This window comes from Capsella rubella, unplaced genomic scaffold (assembly GCF_000375325.1).
Source record: "Capsella rubella cultivar Monte Gargano unplaced genomic scaffold, Caprub1_0 scaffold_1, whole genome shotgun sequence".
In the NCBI taxonomy this organism is placed as follows: domain Eukaryota; kingdom Viridiplantae; phylum Streptophyta; class Magnoliopsida; order Brassicales; family Brassicaceae; genus Capsella; species Capsella rubella.
Window position 1 is genome coordinate 6,636,758 of NW_006238923.1, and position 15,452 is coordinate 6,652,209.

Sequence of the window (15,452 nt, forward strand, 5' to 3'; positions counted from 1 at the left end):
AATAGACCCCATATGTTTGTATTCGAACGATAGACACCCTACCAAATAAAATGTCCAATTGAATTGGGACCAAGATCACAAAGTTTACAACTTTCTTTTCTGTTCACTTACAGAACAACCAAATACAGCACAAGTTTCATCCGCGATTACAAAAATCAAGATTCCAAACTCAATGGTTTATTCAAACGTAGAAGATCATTTATAGTTCACAACCCTTTTACTTAAAAGTCATATTTTCATATCATTATTATATTCCCAATACTCAAAATATTGGAAAATCCTAAAGAAATTAAGCTGAATCTTGTCTAAAGGTTCGATCTTTCAAAACGCAGAGCCACCACTCCTTCTAGACATCGTCTGCATAACTCCATTCATTAGTCCTTGAACTGATTTCCCAACTCCAGCTCCTATGTCTTCTGCAAAATACTTGGCCTGCCACAAAATGTGTAAGTGAGCATGAGAAGTTTTCATTCCAATGTCGTAGGTTAGTAGCAATAAGTACCAAGCATACCGAAAAAGGTTTTACTTTACCTCTTGTATGCTCTTCTTCAGATCAAAAGCATCTTTGACTCTGTCATCCAAGAATGCCCATGTATCGCGATGTTCTGCTCAAAATAAATGATATCAAACTTTGAATAGTTTCTCTAATGCCATAACAATGCATTCAAGGGAGGAGGATTAAAACCAACCTAAGGAGTCATCGGTGAGCATGTAAATCTCAGTGGTTGAGTAAACGCCTCCAAGAATAGTGCGCTTGACATACCAATCTAAATCTGAGGCCCCATCTCCAACAGCATGCCATATTTCATCAACTAACATTGCCCGTTGCTTAAAACTCGTTGCGACATTCAGAGGATGCGCCTGTTTAGCCAAAAGGATATCAGGACAAGCTTGCATTCTATCATGACACAGAGAGAAACCGGAAAGACTTACTTGGATGCTTAGAGCTTGGGGCCATTTTGACATGTACGGGATTTGCATTTCTAGGCGAATTCTAATGAGCTTGGCAATGCGTGCACTTGGAATCAGGTTTTGCAAATCCAATCCAGAGTCTATTCTGTCCATAAGCAACTGAAGGCTTTCATCCATGAAGAACTGAACAAGAGTAACCAGAAAAATGAAACTCAACAATAGGACCACCAAAATCCAATGTTTCAAGCTCAAAATCTACAAAATTTCAGTGATTCCAGAGACACCATTACCTCAACAAGTGCAGCTTCTTTCCTGGAGAAAGAGCCAACAATCGAAGGAGACACACCAACATCCCTTGAACCAGCCATCATCGCTTCCTCAGTCCAACCTAATCTCGGCTACACAAAACTCCCAAAAATACAAAAACTTAATCGCCAAAAAAAATTGAAACTTTGAGGTAAATCTATGAAATTTATACCCACCACATGACGGAGAGACGCAGAGAGAACACGAGCCTGCTCTTCCTGAAACTCAGCTCTCGGCTTCCTGCTCTCATTTCGACGTGGTCCTTCCCCTGTACTCGTAGAAGAAGACGAAGAAGACGCCGCCGTGTGATCCGATTGATTAGGGTTCACAGATTGATTACCCATTGGCGATTCAGTATTACCACCCATCGACGAAGTGCAGAGACCGGAAGTGTAAGAGGAAGGGATGATTGTTGACCTGAGCTTGGGAAATCGGAGAAGGCGGGTGGATGTAAAAGCACCACCACCGCCGAGAAGATGCTTCGCCGCTGTACGGTACATCGTTCGCCGGAGTGTGAGGGGTTTGAGTTTTGTGACACGTAGATGAGATCGTTGCCACGAGAAATGAAAAGAGCTTCTCCTCCTTAACCGACCCCGTTTACTCTGCTTGCCCAAGTGAACTGATGATGAATTAATCAATTTGGGCGTTTTCTTATTTTATTTATTTTACCTGCTATTTATGATTATTTGCTTATACGACGTAAAGTTTATTTATTTGTCTAAAACAGACATAATTTGTACTTTTAATTTTAACGTTGTTAGCAAAGTCGTCAACGGTTTATGATGAATCACATCGAAACGTACACGTGTCGCGTAACACTGGCTTCACAAAATACTTCTGGATAACAAAGCCCATAACATACGAAGTTATACAATCAGTCACAGCAACACAAGAAAAAAAATGTACATTATCATTTCCGCACGAATCAAAGATGGCTCTTGCCATTGCTTCTGCTCTCACTTCCACGCTCACATTATCCACGACGAGCAGAGTCGAGATCCCAACCGAGAGAAGACGACAAGCACCGTGGTGTGCATCACGGGACGGTGGAAGAATAAATAGCGACCGCGCAGTGGTGGTTCGTGCTGGCAAAGAAGTGTCTAGTGTCTGTGAACCACTTCCTCCAGACCGTCCTTTGTGGTTCCCTGGTAGTTATCCACCTGAATGGCTCGATGGCAGGTTCGTTACATAATCAGTCAGTCCTTTTTCTTGATATTAAGCTTCCAATATTGATCGAGTCTTGACTATCAAAAACTCTTCTTGCAGCCTACCCGGCGATTTCGGTTTCGATCCTCTCGGTTTAGGTACGAACAAGGAAAAATAAATAAAAAATAACCGGGTTGAACCGAATTTTTTGACTAACTACAAGTGTCTGTTTTATAGGGTCTGACCCGGACACACTGAAATGGTTTGCACAAGCTGAGCTCATTCATAGCCGGTGGGCAATGCTGGCAGTAACCGGTATCCTAATACCGGAATGTCTCGAGCGGTTAGGTTTCATAGAGAATTTCTCATGGTACGACGCAGGGTCACGTGAGTACTTCGCGGATTCCACTACGTTATTCGTGGCTCAATTGGTTTTAATGGGATGGGTAGAAGGCAGAAGATGGGCCGATTTGATCAAGCCGGGGTCCGTCGACATAGAACCTAAGTACCCACACAAAGTGAATCCTAAACCGGATGTTGGTTACCCGGGAGGTTTATGGTTCGATTTTATGATGTGGGGGAGAGGTTCTCCTGAACCGGTTATGGTGTTAAGGACTAAAGAGATTAAAAACGGACGGCTGGCGATGCTTGCTTTCGTTGGTTTCTGTTTCCAAGCTACTTACACTAGTAGTCAAGATCCAATTGAGAATCTCATGGCTCATCTTGCTGATCCTGGTCACTGCAACGTCTTCTCGGTAAGCTATATTTTGTCTTGATGATCATTACCATGAACATGATGATATGTGTGTGTATTGATCAACCTTCATGGGTACGTACTTTGTTTTTGCAGGCATTTACAACTCACTGATCAGGATTGGCATGCCATAAATATAATTTATTTTATATAATATCAGCAATTATGGATGTTGAACTTTTGTATATAGTTTTACTCGTCCTTTTATTACAACTTATGCTTAATTAATTAATATGTAAAATGAAGAAAATACAAGACAATTGAAAATTTATAGGTTGAAGATGTTGAACTTGGACTCAGAATCTGAGGATGTAGTGTGAAGTTTTTATGTGACCTTAACGACCAATGTAAAAATCAGTTATTCCTCTATAGACAAATAAACAACCAGACAAAACCGGTACGTTAAATTTACCGGTTTGGTTCAATCCAATTTCGGCGATGCACACCAAACACTTCCCTCACCAGCTTCTGACACAGACTTGGCAACTCTCGATGACGGATCTTTGCGTCTAATTCACTAATTCTCGGCTAGATCTGAGGAAACCTAACAAGAACCAGAATCCCCCATGTTTCTAATTCCTAGTAAATCGAATCATGGTGGAGAATTTGCTTCCGTCTCGATTTCAATTCCATCTTCAGAGACTTGAACCGAGGCGTCGTCTTACTTCTTTACTTGCTTCCCACAAGACTACACTCTTCACATTTCTCTGGATCGCTGCCTTTGGTTCCGTTTTCCTTTGGCAGCGAACGGCTTACGTCGGCGGCTCTGGAGCTGGTCCCGTTGGAGGAAGATTCACCATTTTCGGTAAGATCAAACCGATTCAGCCACTGCCTCGACTGAGACCTGTGGTGTTCGATTTGAGAGATTTTGGAGGTGTTGGAGATGGGTTTACGCTTAACACGGAGGCCTTTGAGAGAGCGGTGGTTTCAATCTCGAAGCTTGGGAGTAATAGCGGTGGCGGTCAGCTGAATGTGCCGCCTGGACGCTGGCTCACGGCTCCGTTTAATCTCACTAGCCATATGACTCTTTTTCTTGCTGAGGATTCCGAGATTCTTGGTGTTGAGGTTAGTGAAATGATTTGATTTCTCTTACATTGCTTTCATCTCGATACAAGGGCTTGATCACAAAAGATTTATCCTTTTTTGTCCATTGATTTTGATGATTATTTACTGAAAATGAGATGCTTTAAGCTCTGTTTTAAGTTAATATGGCATAACTTTTAGCCACAACTAAGCTTAGAACTTGATATTTCTAGGTTACAGGTAACTTCACTTTAGCTAAGTTAGAGTATATTTACTGTGTTTGCTAGGTTCTGTTGAATGGAGGGTACATAACTTTGTAGATTTTGTGTGTTTGAGGAGACTAATCGAATATATAACAAATGCTAGATTTGGTACGCAAATGAGTGTTTATCTTGGGTTTTTAAGGGAATAATCCACATTTGGGACTAAGAGTATAGGTTAACAAAACAGAGGTTGCCCAATGAGAAAATAAAACTTAAGTGAATGCTGTGTGAATCTTATTTACCCGGTGTTTCACTTGAATTATCAGGATGAGAAGTACTGGCCTTTAATGCCACCATTGCCTTCATATGGTTATGGTAGAGAGCGTCCTGGACCTCGTTATGGGAGCTTAATCCATGGTCAAAACCTCAAAGACATTGTTATAACTGGTTAGTGATTCCCTCCTAGTTCATGTTTCTGAAATTATGAGAAACGAGTTACTGATTAATGGATATAACAAACAGGTCACAACGGAACAATAAATGGACAGGGACAATCGTGGTGGAAGAAGCATCAGAGGAGACTTCTCAACAATACGAGGGGACCTTTAGTTCAAATAATGTGGTCCAGTGACATAGTTATCGCTAACATAACAATGCGTGACTCACCCTTTTGGACTCTTCATCCATACGACTGCAAAAATGTAACAATAAAGAATATCACCATCTTGGCTCCTGTAACTGGAGCACCAAATACTGATGGAATTGATCCAGGTATTGTTCCCTTACCGTCGGCGTCTACTATCTTTCTCCGGCTATCCTGCATTTGATAGATTTATAACTTTTTTGCACTGTTTATCTTTCCGTAAACAGATTCGTGTGAGGATATGGTAATTGAGGACTGCTACATTAGCACTGGTGATGATGCGATCGCAATAAAGAGTGGATGGGATCAGTTTGGCATTGCATATGGACGACCTTCAACGAACATTCTTATCCGTAATCTCATTGTTCGCTCCGTTATAAGGTAAAGAGTTTTCTCATTTTTCATGTTTCACCACAGAAGTTCAAAAACTTGTTTTTTGTAAAAACAAAATAAGCAAAAGTTGTCTGTATATTTTGACAGTGCTGGTGTATCAATCGGAAGCGAAATGTCGGGTGGTATATCTAACGTGACGATTGAGAATCTCCTAATCTGGAACTCGCGGCGCGGAATCAGAATCAAAACAGCTCCAGGACGAGGCGGTTACATCAAAAACATAACTTACAAAAACCTAACACTAGATAACGTTCGGGTTGGTATCGTGATCAAGACGGATTACAACGAGCATGCAGATGATAATTACGATCGCAAAGCATATCCGACACTCTCAGGATTCAGTTTCACGGGAATCCACGGACAAGGAGTGAGAGTGCCGGTCCGAATCCACGGGAGCGAGCAGATTCCGGTAAGGAATGTGACGTTTCGGGATATGTCCGTTGGGTTAACGTACAAGAAGAAACATATATTCCAATGTTCGTTCGTGAAAGGACGAGTCTATGGTCCGATATCTCCTCGAGCTTGCGAGAATTTTGATGTGTACGACGAGGAAGGTCGTCTTGTTAAGGCCGCTGCTGAGTCCAATGTGACGGACATTGACTACGACATTTGAATGTATTTTTTGTATTCACTGTCATCTCGGATCATTTGTGTGTACATAGACGTAAATTTTGGAACACAAAATGAATGTTTTTTTTATATTAATTTGGACAGCTTTTCAATCTGATAATTATAATTCAAAATCACATAGAAATATCTAAAGGAGCAGTTCTTTTCTCCACAGTAAAGGAGTGATATGTACTTGTAAATGATTTTGTACCCATTATGGGGGATGATAATATATGATAATAACAAATCAATGAAATAGATGTCCTAGTTTAATAGGAAATTTGCTAGCAAATATTATATCAAGAATAGGTCGATTAGTGGTAATAAACTGCTTAATCTATGTTGACCAAACAGTAAAGTAGAACGAACGGGATTGACTTGCTTTAAACTAAAGAATACAAATATTAATGAATAGATGAAGGAATGCAAGATTCAGACTCATAAATATTTGAGGTTTACAGTTGAGCGGTAGAATGCTTGAGAAAAAGAATAAGAATGTCCATGTTGAGAGGTTTTATATATATGTGCGATTCTGGCAAACACAAGTTGCTGTTTTCGAATCCATGACTAAGCTCACATATTATTAACGCACGAGTCACCTGCATGCATGGTATCAGCGTAATCGACTGAAACGGACTAATGATCCCTTACAAAAGCGGACTCGCACCTTTAGACATGGGAGACTATGCTATACCTCTCTTACTTAGCTTTTGATCGCCAAACTCGGACCCAAAACCAATAGCGAGAGGGGTGTTTTTGTAGACCAAACTCGCACAACTTGACCCAGCCAACATATAAATATAAATTTCTTGAAATATCCAGTTTACACTATAAAATATTAATTTTAATGTCACGAGAAGCATGTTCCACTAATAAAGTGAATTAGCACAGTTTCAAACATTTATAGTATATTTTATTATGCAGAACACCGACGACTCCAATAATGGTCGCGACCCATGTGGCGCCTCATCAACTGTTTTTATGCTTTTTTTTTTTTTTTTAATCTTTATTTTTATACAATCATATAGTACCATTTATTTTTGAAAGTATAACAAACGCATGCGTACTTTTACAAGTATACTATAAAGAAATACAGATCAATTGTTTCTTCATTTCTTGAAATTTCATGTGCATATTGATTTTTTATAGTTTTTATCAAAACCTAGGTATGATTTGCATCATTGCTAGTTACATAAGTATTAGTAATTTTTTTTTTTATATAGTATTAGTAATTTGCTAAAAGAAACTAAAACTATACGACGTGGCGACGTATGAATCTATGCTTAGCATAGTCAACCATGTAAATTTCGAAAGCCTTATCATACTATAAAGAAAAAAAAAAAAGCTAAACGAGAAGATAGTGTAGTATAATGATATTTATATTAGACGTTACATTTATAAAATGAATTGTTGTATCATATAACAAGGACTAGAAGACTAGAATAGAATAATACAAATAAATTTAGGAGCCGTAAACTAAAGATAAACTCTCAAATGGTGCATATGAATACAAAAATTAAATATATATAAATTTGGACACGTTACTCAACTTGCATCGCGGATCTGTATTCCTTCCCAACCACAACCACTACGCACTACATACACGCATTTCCCACGAGTTTAACGATCTTTTCCGTTTAATCTAATCCTATCTACTTTATTACAAGGCTCATCATCATCATATAGCCCACATTCCCATAGCTTAATAGTAGTATGTTCTAACTCCTTACCAATAAACTCAAAAGCCACTTGAGTTTTTTATTTTGTCGATGAAAATATCTAGCTTGTTCTAATAAAGTTTCTATCAATAATGTGAAAGAAAGACTCGGTGTTTTGGACGACTTTTTCTTACTCTTTTAATTGTATGCATAATTAATTATACCATATTCTAATATAATATTTTTTGTCGGCTAATAGCAAACTTCATCCAATGGTCCGAATTATCTCGAGTTCATGGTATTTATATTACTGGACGTATTTTGTTTACTGAAATATAACGGAAACTGTGTCGAAAAATCCAAGTTTAATGAAACATCAGAGAGACACGATTGAATTGTATTAGAACTGTGTTATAGGCCTTCTCAGCCAATCTTGATCATACGACACAATATCGAAAACAAATACTAAAAAAAAAGAAAAAGATATATATACAACAATTTATCAACGAAAGAAGGCAACAAGGTGCAAACACTAATTATAATACACTATGATCTTTCTCGTGCCTAAGGTGTTTTTTTCTTTTATCTCTTGTCAATTTCCAAGTACGATCCACGCAAACAAAGTTGTACCCTAAATTTGCGTCTGTCTCAACAAAAGAGAATTTATAAAAACAATAGCAATTTGAAAAAGAGTCTGACAAATCAATCTCACACACACACACACAGACACACCCAAGGGGTCGTATAGATCGCGTAGCAGCGTATAACAACTCACGGGTACGTAAAAATAAATAAGAATCTACTACACGCGTATATAAACAACCAACCATAATTCGACGCGTGTCATATAAAAATAGGTGTAGCCAACGTGCACTTGCCTTGTGGTTTCCTCTTTTTTGGATTTTTTTTTTGAATTATTTTTAAAACCTTTCTCTGCTTTTCCATTTTTTGTAGATATTATTTTTCTTCTTTTTTTAAAAAAAGAGGAACGCATAACAACAAAAACGTGGTCGACGGAACATGTGGGTGGTGGAGTTGTCTTGTATCGGGGACCACTCCACACTGTTTCATTATAATTAACGCCGTGAGGTTTTGCTCCGTTTTGCGTTTCTCACTCTTTTTACGATTGTACCCTCCTCCTTGCCTTTGTTGACTGACATATATATTATGGGAGGAGATTAATTACAGTACTCTCTTTCGCATATTGCCTGGGCTTAGATAATCTCCTTTTTAAGACGACAGTTTTGATTAGGTCTTTACATGTTTATTTATTTATTTTTAAGTACCATGCAAACATCAATTTCGTTTTCGATGATGATTTCTCTATTTTGCTGGTTCATGTCATCTTAATTAATTGTGACGGTCGACCATGTGTGGGTTGACTTTTTATAGTATGACTTTTATCTTGTGCTTTCATTTAATTCCAAATCGACAACTAATCCAAGTCTTGTTTAAGTTTTTTTTTCATTTACTGAGAGACCAAACCTTAACCTGTAATCGTTGCATGAATCACGCGTTAATAACCTTTATAATAATACGTTTTTCTTTAGATAATTATCTTATCGTATAGATTATGATTATACAAAACTATATTATTATTAGTCTAATATAAAAAAATGTCTTGACTGTTGACTACTTATAACGCGTTTTTGCTTCTTGTTTTTTTTTTTTGAATGTTTCATAGTATTTTTAAAAATGTGTCGTTTTTCCATTATTTTGGTTTAATTTTAATTTTTCTTGTTAATAAATCAGATACAAAACATGTGACCAGCACCAAAACCACGACGATCAAGATCAAGAATTATGCCTACTGTACAATTAAAGTTTACATTAATAATAAAGGAAAAAAGAAAAATCTAACATCTTCTTACATATATGCATATTGTATTTTATTTGACTTCGTCCTTACAATACAAACCAACCGTAGATGGTTAAAGTAGGTTCGTGTGTGGGGGAGGATATAATAGTAATTTAAAGAAAACAGAAAGGCGTTGAACGTGGAGAACAGTGAACCGAGACACATTTGCCGGTTTTATATAAAAAAGAAAGGACGAAATAAAACACGTGTTTTTATATACGCACTGTGATTAGATAAAAAAAGGAGTATAATATTAATATATATACTTTGTTATATTGGAGGAGGTAGGAAGCACCTCTTCTGCAACCAACCAACAACAAACCAAAGAGAAAGTTTTAAAGGAGACGTCTCCTCCCATTTCTCCCTCGTGACTAAAACGCAATTTGCTAAGAAAGAGCAAATCCATTACAAGAAAGAAGAAGCAACAGAGAGATACCTTTAGTTTTCGTATATAGATTCTACGATATCGGAAGAAGAAGAAGAAGAAGATTTTGATTCCCCTGGATCGATTTTGTTTATTTAGCTATTCCAGAAAACTCTCTTGTTTGTGATAAAGATGTCGAGTTCTATGGAGTTCGTCGCTAGTAGGAGATTTACAGGGAAGGCTAGCTTCTCTCAGACGTGTAGTCGATTGAGTCAGTATCTTAAAGAGAACGGTAGCTTCGGAGATCTGACCTTAGGCATGGCATGCAAGCCTGACGTCAATGGTTAGCCAACCAACCCTTTTCTTTAGATCCATTTTCTTCCTTTTTTTCTGAATTCTTGATCTTGATATTTTTTTCAAGAACATCGAAATTGGAGAGTTTTTGATCGGAAAACAAAAAGATTTTGAGTTTACCAAATTCTGAAACAGAGGATCTTACTTTTTGATTTCATTACATTTGCAGGAACTCTTGGCAACTCACGTCAGCCGACAACAACCATGAGTTTATTCCCTTGTGAAGCATCAAACATGGATTCTTCCATGGCGGCTCAAGATGTTAAACCGAAGAATATGTTTCCTAGGCAATCGAGTTTTTCTTCCTCATCTACCTCTGTTCCAAAGCAAGATGTCCTGAAAACGACACAGGCTACCAGATCTGTGAAACCAGAGTCTCAAACTGCTCCATTGACTATATTCTATGCCGGGCAAGTGATTGTATTCAATGACTTCTCTGCTGACAAAGCCAAAGAAGTGATGAACTTGGCCAGCAAAGGAACCGCTAATAGCTTCACCGGTTTCACATCTAATCTCAACAACAACAACAACAGCCAAAGTTTAGCCAAGACTACTCAAACAAGCAACGTCGTCGTCGCTACTATCCCAAGCCAAATTCCTCACCCCAAGAAAACCGCTACACAAGAGCCAGTCCTGTCCTCCTCAACTCCAATGACATGTGGTAATGTTTTTACTCAACCTATTTTGTTTACATCTCTTTGTAGCTTTTTATCCCGCCGTAATCATAATAAACAACTTCTAACAGAGAACTCTCCCTCTCTCTTTCTTTTGTTTTTTACAGAGCTTCCTATTGCTAGAAGAGCTTCACTCCATCGGTTCCTAGAGAAGAGAAAGGACAGGGTTACCTCAAAGGCACCATACCAATTATGCGATCCAGCCAAGGCGTCTTCAAAGCCTCAAACCTCAGACAACATGTCTTGGCTCGGTTTGGCAGCTCAAATATGAACGCTAACCGCTGTACCGGGAAATTCTTTTGACGTTGCTTCGATACAAGATATAAAAGCTGCTACTTTCATGCTTCAAGCTTGTTATATTCTTACAACTCTATTCAATGATTAGGAAACTTCATATATTTGTATGTATTATTGATTAGTGATCAATTCTTGTTAGTATATTCGTCTTAGTTTGTTGTTCTACACTTTTATTAGGTGTTGTCGCATGCCTTAATTAATCTCCTTTCTCTGGGGTATCTCAAAATTAGTTTTTGTATGTGACTGATTTTGTAAGAAACAATAATTTTTGTTAACGAACCATATAGTCCTTTCTAATCTTATATATAGTCATAATTTAATGGTTTAAACCGATATAGTTGAGTACTAATAGACAATGTTTACACTTAGAGAGCAGAGATAAAGATATAATGTTTACACTTACAGAGCAGATAATATCATTCATATTCTCCCAATCTCCCCAATCGAAGCCTCTGAGTAAGACATGACGAAACAAGCCTCTCTTATCATCCTTTGATCCCATAGTGTAGCAGCCTAAGCCACTCTCACACGCTAATGGCAAAAAACAGAGCATGTACTGATGTACAGCGAGAGTGGAATAAGCAGTAAGCGTTTAAGCAGGTGTGGGTACTGAGGCCGTTTTCGTATGCAAGACTTCGAACAGATTCGAATCTCTCAATCAGCTGGTCACATTCTAGTGTCACACTTATGTGTAGCTATATTTGCAACATTTAAGAAACATTTAATATATAAGTCCGGTATATTCAGTTTGATCACATAAAATTTTAGTGGTATTATTGGGTTACCACAAAATTAAAGAGAATGGACGGGAGTTTGGTGTTGACATGTGAGTTTAAACATGTTGATAAGTAAACCGAGCAAGTAGGATTTAGTGATTCAAGACCGTGTTCAGTTTTTTTTGTGTGTCATCTTTTTGTTCAGTGATCACTTTGGTGAACTAGCTAGTGTTATGCAAGTTCTGTAACTTTGTATGATGACGAACAAGAAGGATTGTTCAAATAAGAATGATGAAAATAGCTAAAAGCAGGCTAACACAAATTGCAAACTCATTTGACAATGCAATCGCACCCAGTCAGTATTCTGAATCTAACCGAAATAATGATACGACAAGACATAAATAACAAAAGACAGTTTCTAGTAGTTAATTCTTGATTCTCCAGTCATTTACCTCTCCTTGAAAAGCTCAAACCAAGCATGTAATCCTTGTTCTTAAGATCAAAACTTGCAGATAGAATACAATCGAGTCCCATATTCCATCCTTTAAAAAGATATGCAGATGCAACACCGTTAGAACCAATCTTTCCTTGGACCTGAGCCTGAAAAAAAAAAAAAAAAGATCATATGAAACTAAAACAGATTTATAAAAGACTCTGTTTTCAATTCCATTAAAATCTTTTTAAAAATAGCAAATATTACCATTTCAGAATCGCAGTCATACCCAATACTAGTATTAACATCTCTTGAAAAGCAATTGTACACAAACTCGGTGGCGAGTGAAGCCTGATTATGAGCAACAGAAGATACAACATGTGGACGTCATCCCTAATTATTATCTCACCTTTCCATCATAGATCAAAGATTAAAAAGAAAATATGAGATAGTGTGCATGCATGCATTATTTATTACCGTCTTTGAAATCTTATGCAAATAGGTCATACATACGTCACCGCTTTTTTTTAACTTGAGCAGCGGCGATCTGTTAATAAAGAAAAGTTCTCAACAAAGATTGATAAAATAAACAGTAGAAGAATTCACCAATATAACTATAAATATGATCTAAAAATTTTCTCTATCGATCAGAGTTTAAGAGCTATATATATCTATCTATCTTAGTAAATAAACTGACTGAGAAAGAAGTATAACCATCTTATTATCATCAGTATCGTATCTCGCAGCATAACCTAAAGCCGAGTTTTGAGACTCACTGCGCCACAAGAAATGAGTACCCAGAGATAGACGGGGTGTCACACGCCTTACAGAAAATAACTTACGGTAAAGTATATATATATATATTAATTAAATAAGCCTATACAAAGTCTAATTATTTTTTTATTTGTGAGCTAATTGTTTATCGAGGTATTTAAAAACGTTTAGAACACAAAAGCAAATTTAGTTTTACCTGGATATATGATGCTCCAATTACGCCTCTGGTCTCGAGACTAAAGTTAGCTACGTAGTTTTGAGCCTTACATAAGTGTGAGCCAAACAAAAATAGTTAAGGAAATGATTCATCACAAGATATAAGTACAAATCTTTAAATCGAGATAATTCTTTTACCAGGTAATCAAAATCAACTCGTGCCATGTCCAAAACTGCATTGCTCACCTGGAAAAGAAGAATGTCAAAAACAGAAGAAATTAAAAAAAAGAGTCGGAGAAGATATATAAACCATAGAAATGAATCACATTATCTGAGTCTCTCTAGTTGCAACACTTACCTCAGTCCGTGCTTGCACAATCAAATTATCAGTTATAGAGGCTTTCACTCTCCCGTTTAATCTACCATGAGTAATAAATCCATAACACACCAGCTGCAACAACAATACACACATTTTATATTTTAATTTCCACAAAAAAAAAAGATAGAATTTTATCATTAAAAAATCCCAATAACAAAGCTTTTTTTCCAATAAAACCTTTGGGACGTGAAAGTAAGGACAAAGTTTATAATATCCTGGCCCGATCGTTGGACTGTTTGAAACAAGAATCAGTAAACAGGGGATTAACGAGAAACGCCGAAAAAGAAAAAGGAAAAAGTATAGTTGCAACTATATATGACTGTAAAACATAATAAAAAAATAGTCACCAGATACAAAGCTTTTTATCAAAAAAGTATCGGTTGCAGCTCAAAGATAAACCCTGGTTATAACCAGGGTATAAAGCATGTGCAGAGAAAGAAAACTGGTTACAACAGGTTGACAAAATGACTTTGAATCAAAATATCCGGATCAATTTTTTAAAACCATAATAGTTAGATAGTTTTTCTACTGATCTCGGAAGACCACCTTGAAACGATTCACTGAAAACAATTAGAAACGATACAGTAGCCTAAAGTGCTCGAACTTGGCCAAAGTTACAATAAGTTAAGTACAATAAAAGCTACTTATGATACTTAACTGTAAGCTTCTTTATCGACCTCGTATTATCCAACAGGACAAGTGAGGTTCGAGTTATCAGCTTGATCCGCCATGGCCGCCGTTATCGTCACGGGGGTAGAAACACGAATAACTGAAGGGTTTTTCTGTAATAAGAGATATGATTAGATATGTAATTACTATACATTCCTAATATAGATACGATCATCTCTTTAGGCACAAAAACATATAAAGGAGGGTTTATTATTATTTAAATCTGATAATTCTAACACGTGGAGAAAAATAAATGAATCCTTTACCCCCAAAAATCCAAAAACAATCGGGGGAAAAAAAAAAAAAGGAAAATTAAAAACCACAAATCAAAATTATCAGATTCTCATGTGTGTGATTATATGGAAATGTTTCAAAAATTCCAAAGAATGATGGAGCCGTCGTAAGTCTCTTCTCCGTGGTAATAGTCTTGCTGCGTAGGTGAAAGCTGTTCCCTGAAACGATCACCGGAGTATTCGTCGGAGAAATCATCGAACCCAGGGAACAACCCAAACTCCGAAGCGAAATTACCCGAACCAACCGTCGGCAGCATACTCAAGAACTCCGAATCAATGTCCATCGAGTTTGAAGTTGACTCTTGCTGTATCTCGTATGACGATCCTGCTCGAACGCTCGATTCCTTCTCCTCCTCCGAGTTAGCGAACCTCGCTGCCGCTTCTCGTATCTCCGACCTCGATAAGTTTCTTCCGCCGTTGATCGCCGGAGGGTTTTCCGGGAAATTGAACTTCGCGTTGTTGCCTCGGAGGCAATAAAGAGCCGCGTCGAAGGCTCGCGCCGCCTTCTCAGGTGTGTCGTATGAGCCTAGCCAGATACGTTCTCTGCTGTTGGGGAGTCTGATCTCCGAAACCCATTTGCCCCATTTCCTCTTCCTCACTCCTTTGTACTTTGACTGCATCGAAGAAGAAGACGATCCTTCCATCGCAAATAAACCAAATCCGGTTCTGTAACGGTACGATTTCTTTTGTTTCCGGTTTAGCTCTGTTTCTTTCAGTAAGCTCTCTGTTTGTGTTCTTCAGTGTCAGTGTTGGTTGATTTTGAATTGGATTGATATGATTTGGCGCTTCAGAAATCTAATATATACCAGTGGTGAATAAGAGTGAGTTTTTGACTTTT

The 15,452-nt window shown here is 37.6% G+C and overlaps 6 protein-coding genes across 6 annotated transcripts; 3 read left to right on the plus strand and 3 right to left on the minus strand.

Moving 5' to 3' along the window:
- Positions 1-39: 39 nt before the first annotated feature.
- On the minus strand, positions 40-1,718 carry LOC17898534 (ubiquinone biosynthesis protein COQ9-B, mitochondrial). The gene is made up of 6 exons (XM_006305107.2): positions 1,395-1,718; positions 1,203-1,310; positions 934-1,095; positions 690-861; positions 532-605; positions 40-432 (listed from the first exon to the last, which is right to left on the minus strand). Exons 1-6 carry the CDS (start codon positions 1,716-1,718, stop codon positions 322-324), a joined length of 951 nt encoding a protein of 316 aa, XP_006305169.2. The 3' UTR covers positions 40-321.
- A 386-nt stretch (positions 1,719-2,104) lies between these two features.
- LOC17899024 (photosystem I chlorophyll a/b-binding protein 6, chloroplastic) lies at positions 2,105-3,389 on the plus strand. The gene is made up of 4 exons (XM_006306383.2): positions 2,105-2,397; positions 2,485-2,522; positions 2,602-3,119; positions 3,215-3,389. Exons 1-4 carry the CDS (start codon positions 2,150-2,152, stop codon positions 3,230-3,232), a joined length of 822 nt encoding a protein of 273 aa, XP_006306445.1. The 5' UTR covers positions 2,105-2,149; the 3' UTR covers positions 3,233-3,389.
- A 169-nt stretch (positions 3,390-3,558) lies between these two features.
- On the plus strand, positions 3,559-6,110 carry LOC17899910 (probable polygalacturonase). Its single transcript, XM_006304913.2, has 5 exons — positions 3,559-4,183; positions 4,671-4,791; positions 4,867-5,115; positions 5,215-5,368; positions 5,468-6,110. The coding sequence occupies exons 1-5, from the start codon at positions 3,713-3,715 to the stop codon at positions 5,991-5,993; spliced, it is 1,521 nt and encodes a 506-aa protein (XP_006304975.1). The 5' UTR covers positions 3,559-3,712; the 3' UTR covers positions 5,994-6,110.
- Positions 6,111-9,795: 3,685 nt separating this feature from the next.
- On the plus strand, positions 9,796-11,498 carry LOC17900661 (protein TIFY 10A). The gene is made up of 3 exons (XM_006305468.2): positions 9,796-10,212; positions 10,393-10,884; positions 11,005-11,498. Exons 1-3 carry the CDS (start codon positions 10,062-10,064, stop codon positions 11,166-11,168), a joined length of 807 nt encoding a protein of 268 aa, XP_006305530.1. The 5' UTR covers positions 9,796-10,061; the 3' UTR covers positions 11,169-11,498.
- Positions 11,499-12,354: 856 nt separating this feature from the next.
- Positions 12,355-14,383, minus strand: LOC111828568 (mitochondrial import receptor subunit TOM40-1-like). The gene is made up of 6 exons (XM_023776827.1): positions 14,345-14,383; positions 13,632-13,724; positions 13,472-13,519; positions 13,314-13,379; positions 12,611-12,694; positions 12,355-12,510 (listed from the first exon to the last, which is right to left on the minus strand). Exons 1-6 carry the CDS (start codon positions 14,381-14,383, stop codon positions 12,355-12,357), a joined length of 486 nt encoding a protein of 161 aa, XP_023632595.1.
- Positions 14,384-14,680: 297 nt separating this feature from the next.
- LOC17896888 (ethylene-responsive transcription factor ERF017) lies at positions 14,681-15,286 on the minus strand. The gene has a single exon (XM_006306009.2). The coding sequence runs from the start codon at positions 15,256-15,258 to the stop codon at positions 14,692-14,694; it is 567 nt and encodes a 188-aa protein (XP_006306071.1). The 5' UTR covers positions 15,259-15,286; the 3' UTR covers positions 14,681-14,691.
- Positions 15,287-15,452: the final 166 nt, after the last annotated feature.

What these genes read in the sequence shown, in the direction of transcription:
- LOC17899024 (XM_006306383.2), top strand. Translation starts at nt 2,150, where the DNA reads ATGGCTCTTGCCATTGCTTCTGCTCTCACTTCCACGCTCACATTATCC. An exon ending in CCTGAATGGCTCGATGGCAG is followed by an intron (nt 2,398 to 2,484) that starts GTTCGTTACATA and finishes CTCTTCTTGCAG; the next exon opens with CCTACCCGGCGATTTCGGTT. An exon ending in TTTCGATCCTCTCGGTTTAG is followed by an intron (nt 2,523 to 2,601) that starts GTACGAACAAGG and finishes TCTGTTTTATAG; the next exon opens with GGTCTGACCCGGACACACTG.
- LOC111828568 (XM_023776827.1), bottom strand. Translation starts at nt 14,383, where the DNA reads ATGGCGGATCAAGCTGATAACTCGAACCTCACTTGTCCT. An exon ending in ACTCGAACCTCACTTGTCCT is followed by an intron (nt 13,725 to 14,344) that starts GTTGGATAATAC and finishes TTGTTGTTGCAG; the next exon opens with CTGGTGTGTTATGGATTTAT. An exon ending in ATGACTGCGATTCTGAAATG is followed by an intron (nt 12,511 to 12,610) that starts GTAATATTTGCT and finishes TTTTTTTTTCAG; the next exon opens with GCTCAGGTCCAAGGAAAGAT.
- LOC17896888 (XM_006306009.2), bottom strand. Translation starts at nt 15,258, where the DNA reads ATGGAAGGATCGTCTTCTTCTTCGATGCAGTCAAAGTACAAAGGAGTG.
- LOC17899910 (XM_006304913.2), top strand. Translation starts at nt 3,713, where the DNA reads ATGGTGGAGAATTTGCTTCCGTCTCGATTTCAATTCCATCTTCAGAGA. An exon ending in CCGAGATTCTTGGTGTTGAG is followed by an intron (nt 4,184 to 4,670) that starts GTTAGTGAAATG and finishes TTGAATTATCAG; the next exon opens with GATGAGAAGTACTGGCCTTT. An exon ending in ATTGTTCGCTCCGTTATAAG is followed by an intron (nt 5,369 to 5,467) that starts GTAAAGAGTTTT and finishes ATATTTTGACAG; the next exon opens with TGCTGGTGTATCAATCGGAA.
- LOC17900661 (XM_006305468.2), top strand. Translation starts at nt 10,062, where the DNA reads ATGTCGAGTTCTATGGAGTTCGTCGCTAGTAGGAGATTTACAGGGAAG. An exon ending in ATGCAAGCCTGACGTCAATG is followed by an intron (nt 10,213 to 10,392) that starts GTTAGCCAACCA and finishes TTACATTTGCAG; the next exon opens with GAACTCTTGGCAACTCACGT. An exon ending in CTCAACTCCAATGACATGTG is followed by an intron (nt 10,885 to 11,004) that starts GTAATGTTTTTA and finishes TGTTTTTTACAG; the next exon opens with AGCTTCCTATTGCTAGAAGA.
- LOC17898534 (XM_006305107.2), bottom strand. Translation starts at nt 1,718, where the DNA reads ATGTACCGTACAGCGGCGAAGCATCTTCTCGGCGGTGGTGGTGCTTTT. An exon ending in CTGCGTCTCTCCGTCATGTG is followed by an intron (nt 1,311 to 1,394) that starts GTGGGTATAAAT and finishes AGTTTTGTGTAG; the next exon opens with CCGAGATTAGGTTGGACTGA. An exon ending in CCCAAGCTCTAAGCATCCAA is followed by an intron (nt 862 to 933) that starts GTAAGTCTTTCC and finishes TTGGCTAAACAG; the next exon opens with GCGCATCCTCTGAATGTCGC.